This window comes from Lepisosteus oculatus, chromosome 2 (assembly GCF_040954835.1).
Source record: "Lepisosteus oculatus isolate fLepOcu1 chromosome 2, fLepOcu1.hap2, whole genome shotgun sequence".
In the NCBI taxonomy this organism is placed as follows: Eukaryota; Metazoa; Chordata; class Actinopteri; order Semionotiformes; family Lepisosteidae; genus Lepisosteus; species Lepisosteus oculatus.
This window is the reverse complement of record NC_090697.1, coordinates 49169698-49196097: the sequence shown is the minus strand read 5'-3', so window position 1 is coordinate 49196097 and position 26400 is coordinate 49169698. Positions and strand designations below refer to the sequence as shown.

Sequence of the window (26400 nt, the reverse complement as noted above, 5' to 3'; positions counted from 1 at the left end):
TCTTGACATAGTGTAGGCTCCCCATAGCCGAAACAGAGGGTTGATGAAAACTTGTGATCTGGTCTGTCTTTCTGAAAAGCTCTGGTTAACTGAACTTCGTCTTTAACAATGATTGATTAAAGAAACGATGGTCAATCATCTGGTTTAATCTTGAACAGCCATCCATTTTCTAAGTGCTTTATAATATCACTTTATTAGCCGTATACAATTTCTTGCATTAGGAATTTGTCTTTCCGCATACCCCAGGTTGCTCTCCGTGAGACACACAGACACACAGACAGGGAGAGAGAAGCTTGGGGTCAGAGCGCTGTGTCAGACATTTATAACCTGTCCCTGGAGCAGCTGGTGTTAAGGGCCTTGCTCAGGGGCCCAACGGAGTAGGATTCCTCTGTCAGCTGCGGGATTTGAACTGGCAACCTTATTCTTATCCAGTACAGGGTTGTGGAGGGGGGGCCGGGCCTATCCTGCAGTGCGATGGGCACAAGACAGGACACACCCTGGATGAGTGCGTGTCCATTACAGGGCACACACAGACACAAACAAGCACACATGCACACAAGGGCCAATTTTCCCAGAAGCCGATTAAACTACCAGTATGTCTTTAAACTGTGGGAGGAAAGCAGAGCACCCGAAGAAAACCCATGCTAACATAGGGAAAACAAACAAACTCCACCCAGAAATTGAACCCACAGTTCTGGTGCTGTGGGGCAACAGTGCTCACCACTGTGCCACAGTGCCGCCCAATCTTGAACATATCTTGCATACAATTATAACTTAACATCACTTTATTAGCCCTATACAGTTTCTTGCATTAGGAATTCATCTTTTCGCATACTCCAGCTTGCTCTCCATGAGACACAGACACACAGACAGGGATAGAAGCTTGGGGTCAGAGTGCAGGGTCAGCCATTCTACAGTGGTTAAGGGGTTAAGGGCCTTGCTCAGCGGCCCAATAGAGTAGGATTCCTCTGCCGGCTGCAGGATTTGAACCGGCAGCTTTCCAGCCACAGGTACAGATCCTTAGCCGCAGAGCCACCGCTCATGGGTGGGTATATTTGAATAGAAAACAATAATAACAATAATACAAAAATAGACTAAATGGTCAGTCAAAAAAAGGTGAAAGCCTTTAAATCTTTAAAGGTCGATATGTTTGTGCATTTCATTGATTAAAATTTGACTCTAAAGAACACAGTGTTAGGAAACCAATCTCTTGAATGGGTTGGTGTCTTATTTCTCAATGAAACGAATCGCCTTTTCTCTTAAAACTCCCTGCTAGTCTGAGGCAAATTGCTCCGTAAAGCTGCTGGTATTGTTTGTAATGATTAATGAGATCCGCCTCGAGAGTGGACTGCAGTGAAGTGCTGGGTTCTGTCTCCCTCTAGCCCCGAGCGGAAACGCCGGTCAGTCAAAGCTCCGTTGAAACCAGAGCCCTGTGCCGTGTCTCCCTCCCCGGGCCCCTCCCGGCCTGCCACCCTCAGACAGACGGTTCCTCATGTCAATGGGAGGGCTGTGGATTCCCCGGCTGTGGTCCGGACCAGGAGCACCACGCGGTTTGGAAACCATTCTGGCGTAGAGCCTCCGTCAACTTCAAGCGGGGCCAAATCGGCCAGTCCATCCCTCCCTGCCAACAGGAAACCAGGTGGGGAGATCAAAGAAATCCTGTTTATTTCTCGAAGCTCTGAATGACACGGGGAAAAAAAACACAATTTTCATTTGTTTTTTAAAAACCCAGATCTGGTGGGCCTTGTGGTCCTGTAAGAATCTTAGTAGGAATCTTGGCTGCTTGAATGTCCATTTCTTAGCAAACTGTGCAGTATATTTGGTACCCAGAGTGCAGTCCTCTCTGAACAGTACAGCATGTGAAGTCTTAAGGTAAGCCACGCGTCTGGGCTGCAAATGTGTCCAGTTCTTGCAGGCTTGGCCTTTCAGTCTTTGAAGGAGCCTGACATAAAGAACCAGACCATCAATTTCCTTTGGACTCGGAGGGGAACATAATACTTTGGTTGCGGTGATTTCTTGTAGACCACTGTGAGTTTGCTTTTTGTTTTTGTCATCTTGAGTATTCAAAAGGCGTTCCGGTTTTCTTTCTTTCAAGTGACTGAAAGTCCCAGCAGGCACCTTAAAGTCCATAACTCTGCATCCACTCCAAGTTTCTCCAGTGACACAGACAATGGCAGGAGCTCCTCTGTGGCAGAGACTTCTGGGAAGAAAAAGGTGAAACGGAAACAGAAGTCATCTGTGGAACACCAGCCGGGTAAGGCGGAGATCGGTTGAGCTTTTCACACAACTATGATTACTCAGGGTAATGAGTAAGACTGGAATATTACAACTATGTTAGCAGACCTGTTCATGAGAATTAAGTTTTTATTTATTATTATTATTATTATTATTTTTATGCCACTACTTCAAAGTGGTAGGGGATGGTATAGGTTTTATAACTTAGACATTGTTAAGCAAGAAAATGTAGGCTAACATAACACTGAAAGTAAGCAGTATTATGAATCTGGATTACAAATTTGAGGAGTTTTGGGATAGTCCAAGATAGGAAAGATTTTTTGGAATTACTTGTTGCATTGAGGACATCTTCAATGGGAATGAAAAGTACTGTACCAAGTACCAAATAAAAAGAGTTGGACTGAATGATTTGTTTTCCTCTAACCATTCTCATACACTATGTACTTTGTTGCTTTCAAGGATAAAGACTTGAAACGTGTGATAAAAGCATTTTTTTTCTTTTATAGGCATTGATCATTGCCAAACCTTTATTCACGAGACTAAAGTGAGACTCACTTTCCCCACTGTTTTTTTTACACATTGGCATCTCAAAACAAAACCAGTAGGGGGCGTAATTAATACAAATTTAACTGTTCACTAGTGCCTGTTAACATAGGCAGTACAGGTTCTATGTTAATTCACATACAAATAAGCCATTCTTGTGGTTTTATATACATATTTACTTGATATGGTGTCTGTCTTCTTTGTGTTGGTGCTGTACCTAGCAGGTGAGAATGACATGCCTCCTTGCAATTTTCCAGTATTATTATTGCCTAGTCCAATAAATGGTCGGTTTTCTTAAACTTCCCAGTGTAGAAGTACAACAGTTCCACATTACAGGTTTTATGTCCTTTAACTCTTGTATTTCAGAGTTATTTTATTGTCCTATGAACATTGTAAGAACAGCACTTGGCGCAGGCAATGATATTGTCTATACATATTATCTATCAAGCTTTTGTAAATTAAAGATTAGTGCCTCTGAATCTTCTCATCTTATATACTGAAGTGTTGTTTTTTGATTTAGGTGGTTTTTGCGTTTAAGACTGTGCTAATTACAGCAGGTAATTTTGCCAGCAGTCTTGGTGCTTCTCAGCTGAAACGCTTGGTTCCTTTCTTCCTTGCAGTGAATTCCGAGCTCAGCTCTGAGCCCCAGAACAGCATGCAGCTGAATGGACACGGTGGGCATATACCAAACTACGTGGCAAAGAGGGGTCGAAAACCCAAGTCGGAGGCCATGGCGAGGGTCGAAAACACTGCGAAGGAAGAGCCTTTTGTAAAGCCAGAGAGCCTTGCAAAGCCGCCAGGCAAGAAGCGAGGACGGAAAAGTAAAAAGGAGCTGGAGGCCATGCGGGAGAGCGAGCTGTGGGACACGGCAGAGGAGGCCGAGGAGGAGAGGGACCAGTGCGCCAGTGATGAGGCCGGCACCTCTTCCTCTGTCGCCGCGGTTACAGACACTGCCGCAGACTCGGACCTGGCCCAGCCAATCAAGTCTCGCAGGGGCAGGAAACCCAAAGGACAGAAAAAGATGGAGGACCTCCCGCCTGAACCCTCTACTGTGAGTCCAAAGATGCAGACAAGAAGTAGCAGGAGACAGAGCGAGAGTCTCCATGAGCCTCCACCGCAGCTTGACGGGGAATTTGAAGAGGAAGAGGAGGACAGAGGCTCCAAGTCTCCCATGAAGACTAGGAACCAGGGCCGCAGGACAGCTTTCTACAACGAGGACGACTCTGAAGAAGAGCAGAGGCAGCTGCTCTTTGAAGACGCCTCCCTGACTTTTGGGACGTCCAGTAAAGGGAGAGTTCGAAAACTGACTGAAAAGGCAAAAGCAAATCTGATAGGCTGGTAAAAAGAAGAAAAAACACAGCTTTTGCTTTGTGATATCCAGGTAAAGATAAAGCTACAGCACTTGAGGACACTGCAAATCTTGCTGCTAATTTTGTACGTTCATTTGTGAACCTACCTACGTTGGGACCAAAACTGGGTGCTTTTTGCCCACACTTTGATAGTGAACATATTCCTCTTTATGGTAATTATATTAACTATTATTGTTTAGCCTTTGAACACAATAATACTGAAAACCCAGATTTTATAACGTACACAAAGCTTTTTGGTAGTGGGATGATTGTGGATTTCTGTGGCCTGACTTCAGTTGTGAGACCATTTATTATAATGTAAATTGCACATGCAAAATCCTACATTTCTGCTGCCTGAATGAAATACACATGTGGGTCTTTTACAGGTAACACTATTAGCATGTCATAATCAAAAGGACCAAAAAAACAAAAACAATAAAGAGACCCATTCCAAGCTTGTTCCTAGAATTCTTTATGTAAAAGCTTAGATCCTCTTTTAACCTTGTTTGAAATGGATGAAAAGGTATTGCATTACTCCAGAGAGTTTAAAGGAATCATGTTGTGGGAATATGATTTTTGTTTCTACAACAATTACCTGTGAACTCTGTTCAATATCACGCCATTCAATGTGTTTCTTTGCCTGGATAACAGGCCTAAATGTGTTTTATCATCATTTTAATGCCAATGTGGTCTAAATTCTGTACTTGATAAAGAGGATCTAGTGCTTCTGCATAAAGACAGACATTGCTTTCCTCGGATCTTTGGCTACAAGAAGAAAGATGCAGGCTGCAAGACAATAATAGAACATTAGGTTTGGTTTTAGTTGACTGAATAAAAATGTCATTGTTTGCAGCCAATAGCTTTCTGACAGTCTTGGTAAGATTTAGACCTGCACATTTTTTTCATTGTACATATATTGCATGCTTCCACACTTCCATGTAGATAGTTTGAAAGAGCATTGTCTTTCTGTCAAGAGGTCAGCTGATCAGCACGATCAATGAGATTGTAGGGAAAGTAATTTTTACCATGAAAAGAGTGGAGAAAGGCAAGACTCGGGCAGATGTCCCAATCAGCTTTAGTCTGCTGTCTCTTAGAATTACAATAAAGAGAGCTGAAATACAGGGGTTGAAAATGGGAAAGATTTTAAACTATTTAAAAATATTCCTGCTTCCATTGTCACCTTCAATGGGTTGGGTTTGAGAATGAGGGCAGGGAGTGGTTAATTAACAAGTAGAGGTTAATTCTGCAGCAAAAAGCAGAAATAAAGAAGAAAACAAAATCCAGATTTTCAGCTGTGGAGCCTTCACACATTTGAAGAAGGCTCTAAAGCTGATATGTGTCATTTTCTTCTTTCTAGCCTTCAGCATGGAATTAACTTCTGCTTCATCAGAATGGGCTGCAAATGAAGTTTCTTTTTTAACTTAAACCAAAAAAAACTAAGACCCAACTATATCTACACTAGCCACTTCATAATCTAAAATTAATCGAAGGCTAAAAGATGTTACACCATTGTGTTAACTTCACAATCAGTCCTTGTGAGCAAATGAATAGTAAGAGCTCTTTTTCCGAGATGGAGATTGAATGCTGGATTATATCACACATTCATGGGGGCTGACTTGATGAGCACTTTCTCTGAAAACTGCACATCTTTAACGTTTTGGATTATCAGTCATATCTGCCTTTCCTCAGGCTCTCTTAGGACAACAATTGGCCTCAAGGTTCATCATTCAAGATGTTTTTTCCTCATCTATACAAACTCAATGGATAGACTCCAATAATGTGGAATTCATATTTTAAGTGTCTGTGCCAAATGTACGACTGTTAAAATGTATTATGTTTAATAATACTAATCTTAAATTACAAGAAGAAAATACCTCACTTGCAGTACTAAGAAACAGAAATATGAAGAGAAGACCATGTTTCAAACTACATGGATTATAGTTTTCAGTAGTAGTTTTATTAGATGACTTTATTCTGATGTTGAGGAAGAGTATTCTCATACTGAAAGATTTTCACCTTGGTGGGAGAATATCGTTGTGGTCATTCAACGTTCTGAAAGAGCTGATTACAGTAAGTAGGGAACAAATGGACTGTAGTCTAAAAACAAATTTCAGAACTACCTACAATCCGGTCATCAAAAATAGCAATAAGTCGTGCCTTTATACAGATTTAACATTTACTGTATCTAATTGGAATTACAACAATGATACTACATGTTTTCTTAATAACATTTTTGGGATTCAGAATCCAGTGACATAGATCTCCTTTGGTCTTAGGAACAAAGATATTACCAAACCACATATGTATCTCATGACTTTTTTCTCCAACAAAAATGTGAGTTTTATAAATGTGTGTGAGCTGCAATTATCCAATTACCCAATTCTGAAATCTGGTTCAAATTAATCACAGTACAGTTCATTACAAGAAACATCTAATGCTGAAGATGAAAGTTTTTTTTTTATTGTGCTACCAAACACTTATTTTTAGGATGCTTGGGTTTATGAAGCAGCGTTGGATATTTTGGGCTGTTTTTTTTACTAAATTTACCTAGAATTAAGTGTTTATGTCTTTTCAGTAGTATTTTTAAAAATACTGAGCAAGAAAAGAAACTCATCAATTAAAACAGAAACAATTTGGAAAAGGTTATTGGGGAAAATGACATTTTGTATGGAAGCAGTTGCAGAGAAATTTAATCAAACAGATGTGATAACAGCAAATTCATTATACTGATTTGTCATCAGGGTTGGTCAATGCAATCTACTGTGAAAGTCGCAGGTTATCACCATGTGTGGCCACTGTTGGAGACAAAACAAGGTGTGCATATGTGACATGCTTTGCAACAGGTGGCAGATTCTGTGTTAGGTGGTTCTGTCTCATTTCTCTTGTTCAGCCTGGACAAGCATGTGCCTGTGCGCTAGTCTTTTAGAAACCACATGTTGTCCCAGCACATACTCACATCCTCATCTCACAGGGCCGCCATTGTCACAGGAGCACCATGAGGACGTGGGTTGTCCTGTAGGAATGTTGTCACATTGAGATGAGCCAGGTTGCCTTCAGTTACTACAGGTTGAGTTCTGTAGCAACTACATACTTCTAAACAGACCATCACAAACCTTGAATGGTCCGTTACATTGCGTCCACTTTGAATGGTCCACCAATTTAAGTTAATGTGTCCTTCTTCATATCTGCACCACACCAGTGGAAATCCATCACAAACTCTTGATTATTTTTACTGATCACTTGGCTGCAATGCTGACAAGTCCAACTGATTTGATATAGTCTAGCTTTCACCATCTCAATGTTGGGTGTTGGTTCTGTTGATGAGCAGGACATGTGGGTTCCTTTCTGAGTTTTTCTTGCTTTCTCACCAGGCTGGACATTCAGCAAAGTCATCACCAGATCCCAGTCAGCTCTGTCACGAATGTGGCGATTTTAGTGCTAGAGCAGAAGTCGGTCACTTGCTCAAACAGCCATCTCGCTCAGCAGACTGCACTTGCAGACATCATGGTCAGTTATGAGTGAACTGTAAATTAACATTCAAGTCAGTATACAAAAAATCTGTATATTTTAAGTTTTCAGAACATGCGTAGTGTTAATAGAGCAGAAATTTATTTTGATTTTCTTTATAGCCACAATTACACATCGCTATCATTACAGCTACTAACAACTATGGCTTTGACAAAACCATAAAGGCTAAAGGCTTGCTTTAGAAAATATTTTTTAAAACATAAACAGTTTTTTTCTGACAGTGATATGTAATTCTTTTGTTTAGAAAATGTTGGAGAACAACAGTTTGACACTGCTACCTACTGTATAGAAACTGCCTTTGGAAAGTTATTTTTCATTCGTTATGTTACTTCTGACTTAAAAAATCAAGGCCAGCATTTGCACCTAAGCACCTTGTCATTTAACTGTGTGCCGTTGTAGTGTGACGATTGTTCTACAGGTATGTTTGTACTTCCATGTGTGATAGTGTAAAAACGTGCAAAACACATCACAGAACAAAAGTCTTGTGTCTACCTGTGCACAACAAAAACTACAGAAGACAATACTATTGGGCCATCTTAAGGAAAATAATGTATTAATCTGAATTCTGGGAACTAATGTTTTCAGCAAAGATGATTTTATTTCTGTGCTTTGTGTTTCTTGATTGTGTTAATGTTAATATAGTTTAACCTTTGGAAAAACAATAAATTGATAGTTGAGTCTAATAGCAAAAGAAAGGAACACCAACCTCCCAAACTACAATTTTGTGGAAGTTCAAATTTAGCTTTTTTGTAAAAAATGATTCTTGTCTGTTTTCACATGAGCTTCATTGTGTGCGTCTGTAATGTTCCCTGCCTAAATATTTCAGTGACTTCAGTTGATCTCATGGCTGTGTGAGCTGGGAACTTTCTGGGATTTTGGCATTTTGGATATTTTCTGGGTTTTTGATTTATATTAAGCAAGCAGGTTTGAAACTCTCATCCACACCTGTTTTTTTTAATAACTTGAGGTAGGAAGTGTTGTGGAAACTAAGACACCTTTAGTCGGTGTGTTTCTGATGCCAGCACACTATCAGTAATGTTTAAGATGGGCTTGACACCATTATGAGGTGAAACATCTGCGATTGGACACTTTTCTGCACTTATGAAACTACTTAATTGTGACAGCTGATAGGCCACTCAAGGTGTGGTGAGAAACTTTGCAACACTATATAGCAGAATACACCAAATCTAGAGGATGATTTGTCTTGTTCTGGGCTAGAATCTGTATATGGGAAAGAATGGACACCTGATGTAAATAAGATGCCAAGATGAGAATGAAACCACACATAGGAAATGAAAGTGCTTATCCTGAACATTGCTGACACAATGAACTCTGTGCTACAGAAGGGGCTCATACAGTAGCTGTCCTTCACGTGCAGCTGAGGACTCCTGGTGCTCCTCAAGACCTAATGCAAGAATGAGCTCACAGCAAAATAAAAGGTTGATTTTGATGTGGAGTGTGCAGGTGCTGCAATTGTAGTAGACAAAAAAGTGAGAATGCTTGAACTGACATCTTAAAAATGTATTCAGGAAGGATTTTCCCCTTAAACTTTGTTGAAGGGTTATGGAATCGGAACTTGTTTATTAGAATGCAATTAATTACAATACAAAAAATGTGTTATGCATCGCTTTGCATGAGGTTAAACCATATATTAATTACATTGAGACATTCAAGGAAAATCCTGTGTTGAAAAGTTAGATCCCTAGCAGCAGTGTAGCAGTATATTAGGCTTTACAGTAACTATGATAAATCCAGTATGTGGAGATGGTGGAATCTGTATTCTCAGCCAGATAAAAGAGGCCTGCTGGAAGTGGCTTTTCCTGGAAACCACTGGTTTGTCGATAATGTTTCCAGTACCCGCATAATCCCTTTCTTCCTTGAGCCGAGGCTTTCTTTGAAACCTGCGGAATCGGTAGAAAACATTTTCCAGCTTTGAAGTAGAGCCTCGACTGGGAATTCAAAACACTTTGTTGGACAACTTTAGACTTGCGAGCACTGGCATTTTGACTTCATTGACAGTGCTCCGCGTCCCGCCTTTACCGCTGAAACGTGACTTATGCATTGGAGCGCTGGTCACATGATGACAAGCGCGGCAATCGGCATGACATCATTATTCTCATACAAATCCATCTCTGCACCAGGCCTTACAGCCTTCACCTTCACAGATAATGAACCAGGAGATTATCCTCCTGCGCCATGTGATGGGACTTATTGTCTATGCAGAATGCGAGGAAGTGTCTCGAGACATTTTCCCACAAAGCAGAAAATCTTTTAGGGCTCTTGGTAAATTCAGAGTGATTTCACAAAGCATGAGATGTATATGGTGGGGGGGGGGTGCTTTTTGATCCAGTACATAAAGTGAGAATGAACCGTCACTCTCCAGAATCATGTTGAAATCCGGAGCTCAAATGTATATTTGATCAGTGGATTTCAAGAAGTGACAGCTGGTTTTGGGGAAGTGGATTAAAGAGAAAACAGTCCGAGGGCTGAGGGGGGAGAAACGGCTGATTACCTGCAAAGGTAACCAATCAGATGTACTATATTCTGTACACATTTTTAGCCCCTGTGCTTAAGTACTCTTAACGTAATGTGACTGGTTACATTGTGAAGCTGCCTTTGTTCTTGCTAAAGAACTCTGGACATAAAATCTCTGCAGTACATTCAAGAGCAACAGATGACCTATGCGTTTTTTTATCCTGTATCTGATAGATCCAGCTCATTTGCTAAAGATGAAAATAAACGAATCCGCCTTCCACAATGTTTGTTAACGGTGATATATCATTGATGTTTTTTTTTGCCAAAGACTAAGATTCAGAGCAGTTGACCTCAAGTACATCTGTGTGCCTGGAATTCAGTTGCCAGTGGTTTCGTGCAGTACCTTCTAATATCGGAGTCAGTTGAGTATCCTGAGCGACAAAGGCGAATAGATTGCACTGACATAAAGTGTGTACATCCTGTAGAAACAAACTTAAGACTTTTTTTTCTTTTGAGACAAAAAAAAATTCGACTGAATTGCTGGAATGGGGTTTGGATTTTATAAATGGTCATACATACAGTTGTGTTGTTGTATTCATATTTATATAGCAGATTTATTCAGTACTTGTGAAATCTTAAAGGTACAATGAAATGACCTGCAAATGTGTTTGTATGTGTATAGCCATATATGCACTTACAATGTCTGAAGTTCTTACAGCGTTTAAATCTTAGCAAAAGATGTATGTTAAATTATCTCCTGTATTTTGTTTTGTAAATTCTCACTGTTTTTAAGAATTATTTCCATTGTTGTCAAAAGTGGCCAAATCACTTTTATATGCAATCATGTTTCATTGAACATTGCATGTTCTTTATCTGCACTTTTCCTGGCACGTGTCTATTGCTGACACAGAACTATTCCCAGAAAAATTCTGTTTAATGATTGTGCCTTGTACACTTTTGTACTTTTTCCTTATGTCTACAAAATGTAGACAAGGTTATTCAAGGGATGATTAATTCTAAAGAGCCTTTAAAGAGTTCATTGCCACTGAAGGTTTGTTTCTTCAAAGCATTTCTCTAAGAAGGAGTGTGTGACTTTTTGCTTTACAGAATAGGCTGTCTCAGTGTAGAAGGGTATTTTTTTAATAAGATGGATGCAGCATGGACATTTTCTTTAACACTGTAATGTATACATGCTCAATTTAATACTGACTTCTTTTGAATGTCTTAAAAGTAACCATACATAATTTATTTAAAAACAAATTCTTGATACAGGTTCTGTTTACCCAAATCCTTTTTTTTCTTTCGTGGAACACTGGAAACCATTTTTATTAAAACACGGTACATCTTTTTAAATTAAGTGAAGTTATAGGAAAATATGAAATGTTCTGTAAAATAAGTGACAAACTTTATTATGCCTGTTACCTTTTATTAATTAATCCAATGTTTGACATATCTTGTCATTGTAAATTTAAATATAGATATATTGGTGTATTAAACTGGCCTGAAATAGTATTTTTATACTATCCTGTGCTTATACTTGTATGAGAAATTTTAATTTTTTTGATTTAAAGAAACAAGAGACGGACTGCTTGTTATCCCATTGCATTTAAGAGTTGTACTATACTGTGTATGTAACTTTTCTTTTGAAACACAGATTTGTGCTTGTGACCTGTAAAAATTGGAATGAAGGTTTGGGTGGAAAATCAGTGAAGCTACATCAACTTCAAGTTTCCAATGTCATACTGTACTAGAGTGAAAAGCAAATATGAATACGACCAGTACAGCCAGGATATTACAAAAGATGAGGACCTGCTAAATGCTTGCAGCATGAAGTTGTCCCTGAACTTAATAGTGTTCAGTGAACTCTTTCTTACTAGCTGTTCAGACGATTATTTGACCTACTGGTGGTAGTGGGGTGGGTGGGACTTTCTATGTTAGTTTGGATACTTTTATATAAAAGATAAAGGCAAAAAACACAAAAACTTAGAATGTATGTGTAGGGAGTACTGCTGTTATATTAGTACATACTGATATTTTTAAAATAAACAGTTGTGTTTTCTTACTTGCCTCTTGTTACACTTTCTTGTGCTTAGTTTCATTGGCTGTGACTTAGGTTTGAAATTTTGCATGAATGTTTCTTGCTGTCCAGTTAGATTTTAAGGGGTCCCAGGACAATAATTCAAATCCAGACTTTGCAATTAAAAAGACGGAAATGCAAAGTTGACATTACATTGGTCGCACTTGGTATAGTGCAATGCAAGGTTCGTTTGACCTTCAAGAACAAATGTGAAATATGTTTGTACTTTGTATGGCATTTGTATTTAAAACAGGTGGGTGGAAAACTTTTTTTAAACCAGGGAACAAGTAAAGGTTTATTCCATGCTGAAAAAAGAAGAAAACTTTACGGCTGTGGAGCCTTCTTCAGCTCCACTCCACACCCGAAGGAGGCTCCACAGCCGTAAAGTTTTCTTCTTTTTTCAGCATGGAATAAACCTTTACTTGTTCCTTTGCAGCCTATGCATGCTGTTGGCAGCTACCTTTTTAAAGCTAGATAACCTTGACCTTTTAATTTGTCCATTTTCTAACCTCTTCTTCCAATTCAATGTGAAGGGGGAGCTGGAGCCTATCCCAACAAGCAACGGGCACAAGCCAGCAGGGTCCACCCTGGACAGCACACCAGCCCAGTGCAGGACAGACACCAGGGCCAATTTTCCCAGAAGCCTGTTGACCTACCAGTATGTCTTTAGACTGTCCTGCCATGCAAACAAGGAGATAGAAGACAAACTCTAGGCAGATAGCACCCGAGGAACTGAACCCAGGGCAATGATAACCACTACACCACCATGCTGCTCCAATTTGTCCATTCCCAATATAAAAATCCAGCAATTCTTAACAGGCAAACGTATTGATGCAATATTATGGTATCAGTGATGTGTGCTGATCAGAGATCATGAATATGACAGATCGATGTACCAACAACTGATGTACCACTGTGTGCAGTACACCTCTCAGAGCAATAAAGATATTAGATATCAGCATTATACAACTTTACAATTCAATGCGAAAGGTATTTCAAATGGTAACTCGAGATGATCATGCTCTAACCCCAACCTGTGCAACATTTTGTGGAAAAACAAGTGTTACAGAATTTTTAATGCAACTTTTTTTTAGCATTTAACATTTTAAGTCCACCTTTGATTTCCAAGGTAGGTGTTAGACCTTTTATCATGTATTTTCGAGTGAGGAGCTCTATCAGTGTGTGAGCTAAGCAGACATTATTTCTACAGTGAGAGATTAAAACAAAATGTTTTGGCCGTGGCATCATTTGAATCATCTGAGTTCTGAAGAAGACTCCACACACCAGAGGAAGGTGGTGCTGGTCTTTTCAGCATGGTATTAATCTATTCTTATTTCTTCGTAATAGATGTTTGTGGCCTCTGCCTTCTGAATCTGGTCACAAAACAATCAGTAATTAGGGAATGTGAAAAATGGACAAGATGGTTTTCTGCATTTTGTGTTGTCTTTGGCATTGACGTTGAGTTTATCTAGTGTAGTTTCCATCTTTTTGGTTTTAACACACTCAAATATAGATTTAGACCCAAACCAATATCTAGTATATCCCACAGAAAATCAGTTTAAAAAACTATTTAAAAAAAAGGTTATTCATTAGCCATGCTTCTGATAATTAAAGCTGAAAATAAAAGACCTAGAATGCTTTCATGGTATTGAATGTACTTTTCTTGGAACATTTCTGAACTTACTGAGATCTCAAATGCTTTATTAAGAGTGATCTTTATTAGTAAATTTTTTGCATCCCAATTTTTAAACCCATTATTGTCTGACATTACTGGTTGATGTATATATATATTTACACTAAGATTAAAGATTAAAACATATTTTAAAAGCAGACTCTGAGTGTTAGAGTTAGAATGTTAGAATTTCTCCTTGTTCACTAGATGACAATACAATTCAATAAACCTTAAAACATACAGTACAGTACTGCCCAGAAATGAATTAAAATTTTAAAAGAAAATCCTGGTAATTTGAATATTAATTGCAAATTAATTATGGAAAATCGTTATTTTGTTACGTGTACTGATAACTTGTTCACCATACAGTCTGTGCAAAGGATCAGCCGCTGTGATAGTAATTATAGGGCCGTTAACAAGTCACATTGATCCACTTCTAGAGGCTAATCTGGCAGTTGGCACATCATTGGTCGTCTGCTTAATTCACCAGTATTTATCAAATATTCTTCTGCTTCGATTTTGAATTCTGAACATCAATGGCCATCTGAAAATAGCTGCGCCAAGTTAACCATGAAAACTACGAACGATGCAAGCAGATCGCACCTCTTTGGGGGGGAATCTTTACTCTCACGCTTCACGGGGAAAGTGAAGAAAATGCCGCCCCCCTGTGTCTGCACGGTGTAATTATGTAAGTTTTTATTTATTTTAGTCAATGAAAGCCATCGTTCCTGACGTGGCGAAGTCAGAGAGGTGCTGTTTCTTTTCGTGTGCATTAGCTATTGGACGCACTCAAATCTGATATTTCGTATTTTTAGTTGCGCAGGTGGCAGACCGAAACTCCGGTTTATGTAAATATAATCAACAGCCTAATGTCACTTGAAAGCTCCGAGCTCACATGACACAGCTGGAGTTAGCAAAGTGTCAACAAGCTGCTTGGAGAGGCTCAGTTAAACAGCACTTGTGGAAGTACCTAAGAGTCCTATCGGGTCCTGTGCTCAGGACGGTGGGATCTGAGGAGGTATGAAACTCTGATAAGATTAAATGCAGCATTTAAATAACTACGGTGTAGTTTAAAAAAAAATATATATCACAAATTAGTTTCAGTTCCCGTGTCCTAAGCTGGTATCTGAATAAGTTACTAGCAACGACACTAGCGTAATAAAAGTTTAAATAGTACTCGAGCTTGCTTCGGAACTACTGAGCACCTGTTAAAGCGAGTTCATTTGTTTTAATTATCCGTTTGTTTTATTGAGTTAAAACGCCTAGTGCCTGATATTTATTAAGCATTTGCCATGGCTTTTTCGCCAGTTATAAAGGAACATTTACCGTGCTCTTATAGTAAATCTTCCCTCCGGGCTGCAGGTGAAACACGGACTTTGATGTGCCGAAGGAAGTACAATGCCCCAAATCACAGCCGCGGCGGCTATTCAGATCTGTTTGCTGCTGTCTGCTTTACCGGCACAGTACTTAATTTCTCAGTGGACCGGGAATAGTGCTGCTCAGCGAAACCGAGCCACACAGCGGTAGGAGTTTTATAAATACTTGCTCGACAGGTTTAACACTTGATATGCTTTAAGAAAGCCCTTGAAATCGTGGGCTAAACTAATCCAGTGCACCCGCATCTTGTCGGTATAGATTGCAAGCAATTAAAGTTAAATCATAAAACTTTGGACAAATTGATATATTAAGCAAGTTATATCAATGCGCCTTAGCAATATTTTCTTCCTTGTGGGATAGTATAATCTTGTTTTCTGAAAGTACGCAGTTTCGGATAAAAGTGATCAACAAATTGTTTTGAGAAATAAGCAGGCTGCTATGTTCTCTTCATACAGTCTGCTTGGCACATGGAATAACTTCAGGAAGTCTTACTTAAACGTGGGTGAGTGGACGGACTGGTTGAACCGCTGGATTGCTAACCTCGTGTAAGTACCGCAAGAAAAAGTGTTTGATGGACATGCCCTGCACAGCAGTAAAGGAAAATAACCAAACCTGCTGTACCATTTTTCACAATTAGGATATTTGAAAACAGCCTATAAGATGAAATGACACCTTTTTCCATTGAGATGTATATGTTTGTATTATCTCACTTATACTTTTTTGAAACTCCCAGTACTGCTTCATCCCTTTTCTTCCTGTGACCTATAGGCCCATCTCAGACCTGGGGCAGCAGGACCAAGATGGAGAATCTCCAGCACTGGAAGTTCTGTTGTATAGTAACGACCAGGGCTATTTCGGAGGTAATGCTGTCTCTCCAGTGTACACAAGGCTACGAAGCTCTTTAGATTACTGCATACTAGCAATCTGGGAGAGAAAAATGTTCTTTCGATGATTTTCCTGCAATTGCTAAGAATTATCAATCTACAGGGACTACAGGAATGAGATGTTAACCCTTTTTAATAGCCTGATGATCCAGAAGCAGAGCTGTTCACAAATCACATGCACGGCGCTTGCTGCAGCAAAGCCTGAAACCCATCAGCGTCAATTGAGGAAATTGAACCAAGATGTGAATAAATGAAACAGAAATATTTAGTGAGGACTGACTACAGTATATTTGGCCAGAGTGGTTAGAATACCTGAACAGATTGTTTGACATACTCTGCTTGATAACCGCAATATCACCGAATTATAAAATGCTGCTATTGGGGATGACATGAGAGCGAGATGGGTTGTGATCCTCATAATCCCTATGGTATTGAAAGTTTGGCATATGGTATTGTAGCGTTTTCGAGTTCACACAGGACAAAGGACAAGTGGAGGCGAGATAGCGAAACATGCAACTTCTTTTATTCTCCCATCAAAACCAAAACCAACACAGGATTAACACACACACATAAGGGGACCGACGGAACACGTACACAGGTTTAGAGTGGTAACTCGTTAACAGAAGACTACACACTTACAAAGCTACGCAGGACACTTAAATTAATCTAACACTATTTACATAAGCAGGGTCAGCTGCTGGTCATCATGCTGACCCTCAGACTCCCCTCGGCTACAACTCTTCGCGGTACCCTGAGTGCCTAGGTGCGCTTCCTCCTCACCACCGGGCGAGGGCGCTACAGTATCTATATTCGTCTATGATGCCCATGATTACTCTTAGTGGGCAGGGAACAGGCTACTGAATGAGTGACCACCAAAATTCCAATACACGGCTCTTCCCAGCACTCTGTCCAGCTTAACATGTTTGTTTGTAGATCAGCGTTCATTGTGGGAGAAGGTAGGCCTGTCCGGTGTAACATCCTCAGCTGGAGGTATTGTCAGGGTAACGGGGCTGTTTCTGTGGGGAATCAGATCAATGCAGCAGACTACAGAGGAGCCCTTTGCTCACTCGAGAAAACATTCTGTCACCTGGAAACGAAAAAAATTAAATAAAGTACAACCCAGTCGTCTGTGCCACCATCATGTACTTTGTAAATCTACACGAAGAAAAACGCTCCAATTAACAGGGTGTGGTTCAAATAACCAGACCAAGCTCATCCAGTGACTTAAATTTAATATTTTTCCACTTTATACAGGGCGATAATCATTATTGAAGGGTTCATCTTTTTTCTCCCCCCCGCAATAAAAGCCTCCACAGAGGTGCGTAGTCCCAGACCTGCAGGTGTCCTCTTCCATGTGGGCGAGGTGGTAATGGACATGGACAACCACATGGTGGGTGTGATTGTGAGCTGGGATGAGCAGCTGAGGGCTCCTCCAGAGTGGGTTAAGAAGATGTACACGGGCACTGAGGTAGGTAGATATCTGCCAGCTTACCATTGTACACATTGTAGTTGTAGGCCTGAGACTGAGTTCCAAAGTTAGGGAAATATTTAGTCCAGGAAACACACAGAGTCCATCAGATTTCATGCAAAATTCATGGACAGCTTGTGTAAATATGTAACTACTTAAATAGGTAAAGGTTTCTGACTCGTCCTCAGGGTCTGGAATCCTGCAGGTTTTCAATGTTTCAGCTTTATACCTGAATAAGTATGAAAGGCATCTGGTTAAATTATAATTGGGCTATCATATTAATTTTATGCAGTTTTAAGTATACAAGAAAGGTTACAGAGGTCAGGTGGGTCAGGCTCCCCTCATACTTGATTGCTGGTAGCTGACTGATGCAAGGATCTCACCTAGTCATTTCTTGAAAAAAGCCACAGTATTGGCTTCAACAACATGGCTAAATAGGTTGTTTGAGACTCCAACATTACTTTTTTTTTAAATGTGCCAACTGATCTCAGGAGTGACGTGGTGACTAAAATTGCACACAATATTCTAAACAAAGTTTTACTAGAGCCTGATACAATCCCATTTATTTAAAATCTGTGCTTCTAACTGTATACCCTTATACGGTTTGCCATTTTATTTCTCCTAGACATTGCGTAGAAGGTAAGGATTGTCAATCTTAAATCTCGCTCATAGGTAGCTTCTTTAAGATTAGTGTTTCCCGTTTTAGTTTTATCATTTGTTTTTGTATGTAACATTGTGCACTTATGTACATTGTGAATTGCCAGATATTTTCCCACTCTTGAATTCTTGGTATTTTTCAGTTTCATTTGCTAGCTTCTACAGTGTTTGCCATCATCTGCAAACCTGACAAATTTACTAACTGTGCCAGAGATCTAGATCTCGAGCTCTTGTTTTAAATCGGAAGAGAAGTGATACTGCTTCAGATCCCTGTAGTAAACTGCTAATGATATCACCTGTTTCAGTATTCACCCTGGATTCCTAATCCGTTTTTAATCCAGATCCATGATTTTAAGCCTATAGCCTGTTTCTAATTTATGGGAAGCTTTATTAACACCTTTTGAAATTATGATCAAATATATTTAAATGTTTTGTGTTCATTAGTGCAGTTGCTTGGTCAGATAACTGTGACAAGCTGGTTATTGGCTTTAATGCTACAGAACTTTATTCTGTTATCTTTCTAGCTCCAAAAAGCTGAACAGATTCCACATTACAAAGTTCTCTTTAATGGACCAGGCCCATCATCGGTCTTCGTGGGCTACATTCCTCAGACGTCACTAGAGCGTTTTATAGGCATAAAGGTAAAGTATACGGAATCCATGTGCACTTAATACACTGTTGGGTTAAGGCATGATTAGGAGGTGTTAGACACCTGTTTTGAATGAAGTTTACAATAAAGGTTTGGGAAGGGTAACCAAGTTCCTGACATCATATTATCAAATTAAAAAAAAAATGTAAATACTAAACGTAAGCACATTTCTCTTTTGCCTCCCTCCTGCCCATCTCCACCTCTGCAGCTGCCCCTCACTCTACATTGGGGTCCCGGCCTCCCCGGGCCTGTGGCCAGGGGGTCAGCCCTCAGGCAGGCAGGTTAAGCCAAATTTACTATGACTAAAACACTCAAAACATTTTCAGTACACTTAATTCTTGGCTGTTGTTATTCCTAGTGAAATATTGGTTCTTTTAATTTGATTTCCTGTCACAGTTAGGAAAAAGTATGTAACTGGCAGTGAAGTACAGTACATGTCACTTTAGTAATGCAGGGATCTTGACAGTGATAGCACTGTATTGGTTCAAGTAAGTTTTCATGCCGGTTTTAAATCTCGGCTATAGTTCAGAAATGGAATGTAGTGATTTCCCTGAAACATTTGATTGGATTATAATGAGCTAATTAAAATGCCTCATAATGGAAAGGATATATCAGATGTGAACTAGAGCCTTAATGAAGTAGCACTTTCTAATCCATCAGGGCTTAAGTGCTGTAGTGGGCATTTTCTGGGGTATAGATAATCTATTTAATCAAACAACTTAGTACTGTTTTTTATTTGTGCTGCCTCACTTAAGTGTTGACACAATTAGTTTTTGTAGTTGAACATTGTGTCCCATGTGATTTAATAACGGTCAGAACTGTATCTAGCAAAATCGAATTGCTTTTGGGCAATTTGTACATTTTTGTTGTTGTTGGAAAGGCAGAAGAATACTTAAAAAGGTACTATAACGTAATTCATTTTTTTAAGAATCATCTATAGGGGTTATATTATAATGTGTATGTACAATATATGCACTGAAGGCTGAAGGTACCGAAGGCACACATACAAGTCGCAATACAAGGAAATGTCTTATATACAACCTTCTGTACAGAAAGGACAGTCCTCCACCGCACAGAAGCCCAGAACCTTGTGAAAGCACCAGGTTTGCTGGTTCACAACTAGTTTGTAAAAGACCCCAAAGGACTAAAAGTCTTCTGCTGGGGACTGAATTAACTTTTGTTACAAGAGTAAAACTATCATTTTTATTGCAGTGTGCAACTAAAAACTCCCTGCTTTCTACTTTTAAATCATCAACTAATGCTTGTGGTACTCATTACAGTTCACTAAATGTTCTATTTGCCACTTCTGGGCACTGCCAACAGATACTGACAGTTGCCTTAATTCCACTCTCATTTCGGAATGTTTCCCTGCAGCAAAGTTTCACAACCATGTTGGTGCTAAAATTTTCATCGCTGGGGTCAATAAAAATAAATGGCTTTGTTATTTAGTACTGCTGTCAAGGAATGTAAAATGCTATTTTTTAAGAGTATTCATGGTATGCAAGTTGAGTGTGAGCCTGGAAATGTTAGACTTCACTCTCTTTTTCCTTGCCTCATTTTGACCTGTTTCTCTTATTTATTTATTTTTGCTAGCCTGACATCCCTACACTGGATCATTATTTCAGTCACTTTGACGGGGAAAGGTTTATAATGAAATCCTGGCTCAGAGACATCTTCCCTCATGACTGAAGAAATGGCAATAACGATTCTGATGCGTTTCTCTCTTGTGTAGCCCATGTGGGTCAAGAATGTTAAAAGATAAATGTCTTTGAAACATATGAAAGACTGACTACTGCAGAGATATGAAATGGGAGTGTGGTGCACTGCTCTGCCATTATGACAATGGAAATGTATCCTTATGGTCTTTTTTGATGTTTTTTTTTTTACTTGGTTTGTATTAACTCATTTTGGTCATGCTTGTAGATTTGTACATTTTGCAATATTAAAAAATCATTAGTGTGTAAAGAAACATCTATTTAGAACTTGAGGTCTGTCAGTATCTTTTATTGATGCCATACAAAGTATTATTTGCAGAAGAGGTACTGTATACACAGCTTTTGCTATTCCTTTTTAGTTATATTCAGTGTTTTTAGGGAAAACTATGAAAAACCACTCCCAAACACCACAGCCTTGTCCAGTTTTCCTTTATCTCTGAGTTTTGTGCTAGGCATTTTGCCATATATTCAGAGATCTAGCAGGAACGTGATTAATAGCTGTTCCTATGAAGAATGTAATAAATCTTCAAAAACCTTTGTGATGAAACTGAGGGGGCTCATGTGGGGAAACAAACAGGCCACATGCAAGTTCAACAACTGAATGTCCTTGTGAAAAATAAACCTATTTAATTTCAGTGTATACAGACAAAAGATAAGAGGTAATGCAATTGCAGAATACTTTCACCTGCAAAAAATACAAATTTGAAGTCCTCTGGTACATTTCTAAGTTTAAAAAAAAGTTGCATATGTTTTTTTTTTATGATTCCTGGAATTTTATCAAGCAAAAGTCTAAAAAATAAAGCAATACAAAAATTGGTCACGTTTTTTTCCTTCCCTTTTCTTTTGGTTTGATCTCAAACGAGATGAAAACGCTGGAGGTGACGAAGACTGTGGCGCTGCCGATTCTCTGCTGCCCGGCGTGCTGCTCTGGCTCGGCGGTCTCCTCCGTCTGCCCCTGCCACTCCTTAGTGTCCTCTTCCTTTATCAGCAGGGGCCTGCCCACAGCCTGCCCCACCATGCGGCACACCTCCCTGGCTTTGTGACGGGCGTTCTCCACTGCCACGAGGCACACCTGGCGCCTTTCACGAAACAAGAAAAGGCAACCATAAGGCTTCCTCTTGTCAAAAAAAATTTGAATACCTAATTACACCTGTATGCCTCATATACTGTACGGGAAATAAAGGCAGATCAGAGTTTCCCCATATTGTTGCCTACCTAGATTATCCACTTATGCTACAACATTAATTAGAGGGTTTTTCAGACCAACTCGGCCATCACTGATTGGGTTTACTTTATGACCTCTAAGGAGAAGAGAATTAGCCATCTATAGGTTAGTGGGTTCAATTCTAAAAATTAGGGCGAATTTATATCAGTTGAACCTGGCACACCTGTTCAGAAGAAAAGAGGGTGACCTACACTTTGTCAAAGGCATCAACAATGGTGAGGGTCATACTGCAAATCCTAAAGCTGATCTCACCCGAGTTTGAAAGAGCGTCTTTCAAAACGAATGCTGCCCAGAGAAATACCACAATATGAGAAGTTCCAGAAAACCTAGAATTCCCTTGTTTTCTCATGATTCAGCACTCAATATATTTAAAAACACTCCAGAAATGAGTTCAGATGCTGAGCACCTGCCTTTTACGTGATGACCATGAAACAGCATTCTTCAATTTAGGAAAACAAAAATTCTGTCCAACACTATTAGTTTGTTTTTTACCTCAGTTTTTCAAGGCTCTCGGTTGTATGGTAGAAGACTGGCGTGCAAACAGTTACAGAGCTGTCAAGCTTTTCCACCAGCAAATTGCTAACATTTTGCATCTTCACAAAATCAGAAAATATAACACAGACCTGCGAATGGAAAAAATGCTTTAGTTACATTTAATGTAAGGGGAAATCATTTATTTTCTTATACGTAAGTATATGTAAGTATACAGCAGCTTTCAAACACTTTAATGTTCACTCCTCTCAAGTACAGTAGGATCCAGGATACAGCTTTCACCCTTGACAGACTGCACGGGCATGCTTTTCCAGGATTGGATTTTACTTCTCACAGTAATGTGCAAAAAGACGTTTCATAAAAGCACAATCCAAATTCTGTAATATAATGATTTGATTTTAAACTGATCTGAGGTGAGTCCTGTACTACTTGTTGCATCTGAGTACTGCGCTTACACCTGATGATTAGGTGACCTTCTATACATTTTTAAAGCAATTTAAAACACATTATAACATGACTATTACAAATGGCTTTGATTTGGAAACCCATTGAAAGGTGCTACACAAAAAAAAACTAAAATAATTTTCCAATATTAAAAAAAGCATAAAAACAAACATAGCACCAAAAATACACATCAGCTGTTTTCAAGTGAAAGTAGCATCAAAATCTAGAATTACCATGTTGAATGATATATTTCAAATACCGTAGATTCATTTTTAGAAATCTGTCACTTCGGAAGTATGTTAAATATACTGCTTCAGTTTGGCAAGCTCAAATCTTTTCTATCAAACAGTTTAATTATCTTTAGATGAATGTAATAAAAGCTTTAAATTATTTCAGTGTCTTGGGCTTAAAACTGATACAAGTAAAGGATTAAATAAGACTTCAATACTGAGAACAAAGGACAGCAACCTTGGTGACATATACCAGTCCCACCACACTACAGAGCAAGTGTCAATGGACTTTCTTTTCCCTGACATTACCATTTAATTAACTATTGAATACTGACGCTAGAACCAGAGTTCCACTAATGAAATCCAGAAGCACAGTTAAATACTCATCGTGAAAACTTTGTTATGGATGGATACATTCTCACTCATTTTCAATAAATGCTTATCCAATTCAGGGCCATGGTGGCCTGGAGCCTATCCCAGGAAGCACACTGGGTACAATGCAGGATACACCCTGGACAGGACACCAGTCCATGGACGGGCAGGCACAGAAACACACACACCCCCACACCAAGGCAAATTGTTTACAGAAGCCAATGAACGTCTCAGTAGGCCTTTGGACTGTAGGAGGACACGAGAGAAGGAAACCCATGCAAACCTGGGGAGAACATACAAACTCCACACAGACAGTACCCCAGGTCCTGAATTGAACCCAGGGCCCCAGTACTGAGAGGCAGCAATGCTGACCACTATGCCACCATACCATCCCGGGTACATTCTCATTTGCCTCAAATTATTTAGAGCTGTGATGTGTAATGTGATGGTTGCCGAAGTCCTCTTCTATTAAAAAAAATGAGATATCATCATTCCTAATAAAATGTCTATACATTTCCCAATAAAATAACCCCCTCACCATAGTTGACATACAATGTACCTAAAGCAAGGTTTTAAAAAAATAATTACCTCAACTTCCATATGGTAAGCATTTTCGACTCTTCTTATATCTTTGGTCACAGTGACATTCTCTTCCTGCAAAATAAAAGTATGAATTAGGGATACAATAATATCCATGTTAAAAGATTCAACCTCTAGCCACTTTTGGAAGAATCGTTATTTTCAAGACGAAACCAGAAAAACAACAACAAAACATTTCAAGTGGATAAGAAAAACAAAGAAACCTTCAGCTAAAGAGAGCTGGATATGAATAAGAAATATTTTAAGTATTTTTTTGTAGTTTAAGTATAATTGTTTTCGCATCACAGGGCTTTTCGAATTAAGACACCTATTAGATATGATACAGGCAAAGATTGGCAAACTCGACCATGAAAAGGAATAATATTTTAACTGTATCCGAAGGACTCATCGGACTTTCAATACATATTGACGTAGGTATGATTCCGCAGCCGATTTGCTCATAGTACTGTAACGGGCTGAAAGCATATTTACAGGTGGCAGGCAGCCACCGTTGACTTTGAAAACACTACAGGACTGCATCATCAATCAAGCTTAAAATGCTGCACGCAAGACAACCCCCCAAGCCAGAACCAAAAAATAACACTTTGCAACCTTCACTCCGTGCTGTCTGGTTACTTGCAGGATGTAGTCCAGTCGCCGGGAGACGCTGTTTTTGACGTCTGTGACGGACTCCTTCCTGCTGCTAACCCACAGGTTTAGTCGAGCACGGTCCGGAGGGGCGGAAAGCTCGGCGCTGCCCGTCACCTGAACCTCCCGCCCGGGAATCGGCTGCCGTGGCGTGGGTCGCCTGTCGCCTCGGCCCGATTCGTTTTCATCTCGGTAAATGAAATCGCTGGCCGGCGCGAGGGCTGCAAACACCCGAGACACGCTACCTGCCATTGCTCCAAACGAAGTACGCATCGCTATAGCAACAGCATTGACCTATCACCCCTGTTGGATCACGGGATTTGTCGTTGTAATGCTTGCTTTTACACATCAAATCGTTGCCTGCCCAAACAAAAAAAGACTACAGTTCCCAGAATTCAGAGCGAGGGAAGTTTCTTTCTTTTTTATTTTTTCAGAGCGAGGGAAGTAGCGAATTAACTTTTAAAATCTGCTTCGGTATATAACAGTTTATAATTTCACTTTACTGCACACATTTGAAACTTATGTAAAACAAGAATCTCTACCAGAAATATACGAACCTTTTACGTCCCAGTATTTCGTCGTTAGTTCATCGTTGATCTGTCAATTTTTTACTAGCATTTGAACTTATGAATTTGACATTTATACTTATAATACAGAATAATAACATTTATTTTGTAAATATGTTGTAAACTTTGTTGCGCAAATAATTTGGAAATGTTAGTCTTTAGCATAAGATTTTCGAATTCACTGCTTAAACCGAGTGTTATAAAGTAGACCGTCCAGTATGTGTCCAATACCTGTTGCATTTCTTAATTTCCCCATTAGAGGGAAGCAGATTTACACAAATAGTTACTCTTGAGGACCATTATTGCCTTTTAAAATATCAACTTCAAATACTGGCCGTCGTCCTCCTAAAACGTCCATACTTCAAAAACACATTTTAGTAGCAAGTGTAAAAAAATAATAATGATAAATAAAAATTAATGGGTGTTTAAATCTCATTTTTAAGACTTTTTAAAAACATTTAGTCAAATTCAATTTGTCCGTTTAGATCGATATTTGCAAAAACAAAAGGGACTCTCATGATGAAAAGCGAATTGATTTGCGATCCTTAAGATTAAGAAATACTGTAAGTGTAATCCTTAATAATAAAACACTAAAAGTGAACTAATTTGTTTTTATTCAGTTTTTAATACTGATACTCGGTATTACAAATAAGTTTGAGAAATCATTACAAAGCTAACGATGAAAAGATAAACAGGTTAAACACTTAAAAAATAAATTGTTGTAGTTAGCAATATATTTTTTATCTATTATATGATTATCACCATAAATTGTATTATAGATATACAGTAATAACGATAATTCTTGATGTTTTTAAAGATTTTTATTAACGAAGCTATTGATAAATGCACAATTACAATCGAATTAAGAAATAACACGAACGCAAAAAAGGCAAAAGAGTTTTTGATCGCTATAAATAAAAAAAAAACAATAAAAAAGAGAATCCTGCATGTTTATTACCGGTTTTGTATAGTATATTTTTACGTTACATAGTTAACTGTGAAACCACAAATGGTCTTTTCTTTATACTAATTACTTTTTGCGGTAAATTTTCAAGGAAGATGAATAATGAACACAGTCAACAAAACAAATTAAAAGGAAGGGTTTCATAATACATTAACAAATAATAAATGTTAGATGTGATTATAATGAGGAACTTTTGTGTCCAAGAGTTAGAATTCTTAAAAAAAAACACACACACACTAAAGTGTTACTGT

At 39.0% G+C, this 26400-nt stretch overlaps 3 protein-coding genes across 6 annotated transcripts in view; 2 read left to right on the top strand and 1 right to left on the bottom strand.

Moving 5' to 3' along the window:
* phip (pleckstrin homology domain interacting protein) overlaps window positions 1–12192 on the top strand; it is a 76082-nt gene extending 63890 nt beyond the window's left edge. For both annotated transcript variants that reach the window (XM_015348186.2, XM_015348192.2), the window contains 3 exons: window positions 1383–1639; window positions 2096–2254; window positions 3399–12192. In XM_015348186.2, coding sequence (XP_015203672.1) covers window positions 1383–1639; window positions 2096–2254; window positions 3399–4120 — 1138 coding nt within the window. In that variant the 3' untranslated portion in view covers window positions 4121–12192. The remainder of the gene's footprint in view (window positions 1–1382; window positions 1640–2095; window positions 2255–3398) is intronic.
* Window positions 12193–14601: 2409 nt separating this feature from the next.
* LOC107077341 (uncharacterized) lies at window positions 14602–21445 on the top strand. Of its 2 annotated transcripts, XM_015346804.2 has the most exons (8): window positions 14602–14897; window positions 15242–15402; window positions 15712–15801; window positions 16025–16116; window positions 17448–17608; window positions 18790–18906; window positions 19123–19191; window positions 20508–21445. In XM_015346804.2, the coding sequence occupies exons 2-8, from the start codon at window positions 15278–15280 to the stop codon at window positions 20601–20603; spliced, it is 750 nt and encodes a 249-aa protein (XP_015202290.2). In that variant the 5' UTR covers window positions 14602–14897; window positions 15242–15277; the 3' UTR covers window positions 20604–21445. The 2 variants fall into 2 exon arrangements, with proteins under 2 accessions (XP_015202290.2, XP_015202298.1); XM_015346812.2 differs by lacking the exon at window positions 19123–19191 and having other exon boundaries at window positions 14605–14897.
* On the bottom strand, window positions 20903–25583 carry irak1bp1 (interleukin-1 receptor-associated kinase 1 binding protein 1). 2 transcript variants are annotated; one of them, XM_006625898.3, is made up of 4 exons: window positions 24584–25030; window positions 23981–24046; window positions 22347–22477; window positions 20903–21708 (listed from the first exon to the last, which is right to left on the bottom strand). In XM_006625898.3, exons 1-4 carry the CDS (start codon window positions 24890–24892, stop codon window positions 21447–21449), a joined length of 768 nt encoding a protein of 255 aa, XP_006625961.2. In that variant the 5' UTR covers window positions 24893–25030; the 3' UTR covers window positions 20903–21446. The 2 variants fall into 2 exon arrangements, with proteins under 2 accessions (XP_006625961.2, XP_069034803.1); XM_069178702.1 differs by lacking the exons at window positions 20903–21708; window positions 22347–22477 and adding an exon at window positions 22493–23857 and having other exon boundaries at window positions 24584–25583.
* Window positions 25584–26400: the final 817 nt, after the last annotated feature.

Bases quoted from the DNA above. Each gene is read 5' to 3' on its own strand.
- irak1bp1 (XM_006625898.3), bottom strand. From the start codon at position 24,892: ATGCGTACTTCGTTTGGAGCAATGGCAGGTAGCGTGTCTCGGGTGTTT. The intron at 24,047-24,583 runs GTTGCAAAGTGT...TTTATTTTGCAG, and splicing joins CCAGACAGCACGGAGTGAAG to GAAGAGAATGTCACTGTGAC. The intron at 22,478-23,980 runs GTAATTATTTTT...TTCCATTCGCAG, and splicing joins CTTACCATATGGAAGTTGAG to GTCTGTGTTATATTTTCTGA.
- LOC107077341 (XM_015346804.2), top strand. From the start codon at position 15,278: ATGCCCCAAATCACAGCCGCGGCGGCTATTCAGATCTGTTTGCTGCTG. The intron at 17,609-18,789 runs GTAGGTAGATAT...TTATCTTTCTAG, and splicing joins AGATGTACACGGGCACTGAG to CTCCAAAAAGCTGAACAGAT. The intron at 18,907-19,122 runs GTAAAGTATACG...CCACCTCTGCAG, and splicing joins AGCGTTTTATAGGCATAAAG to CTGCCCCTCACTCTACATTG.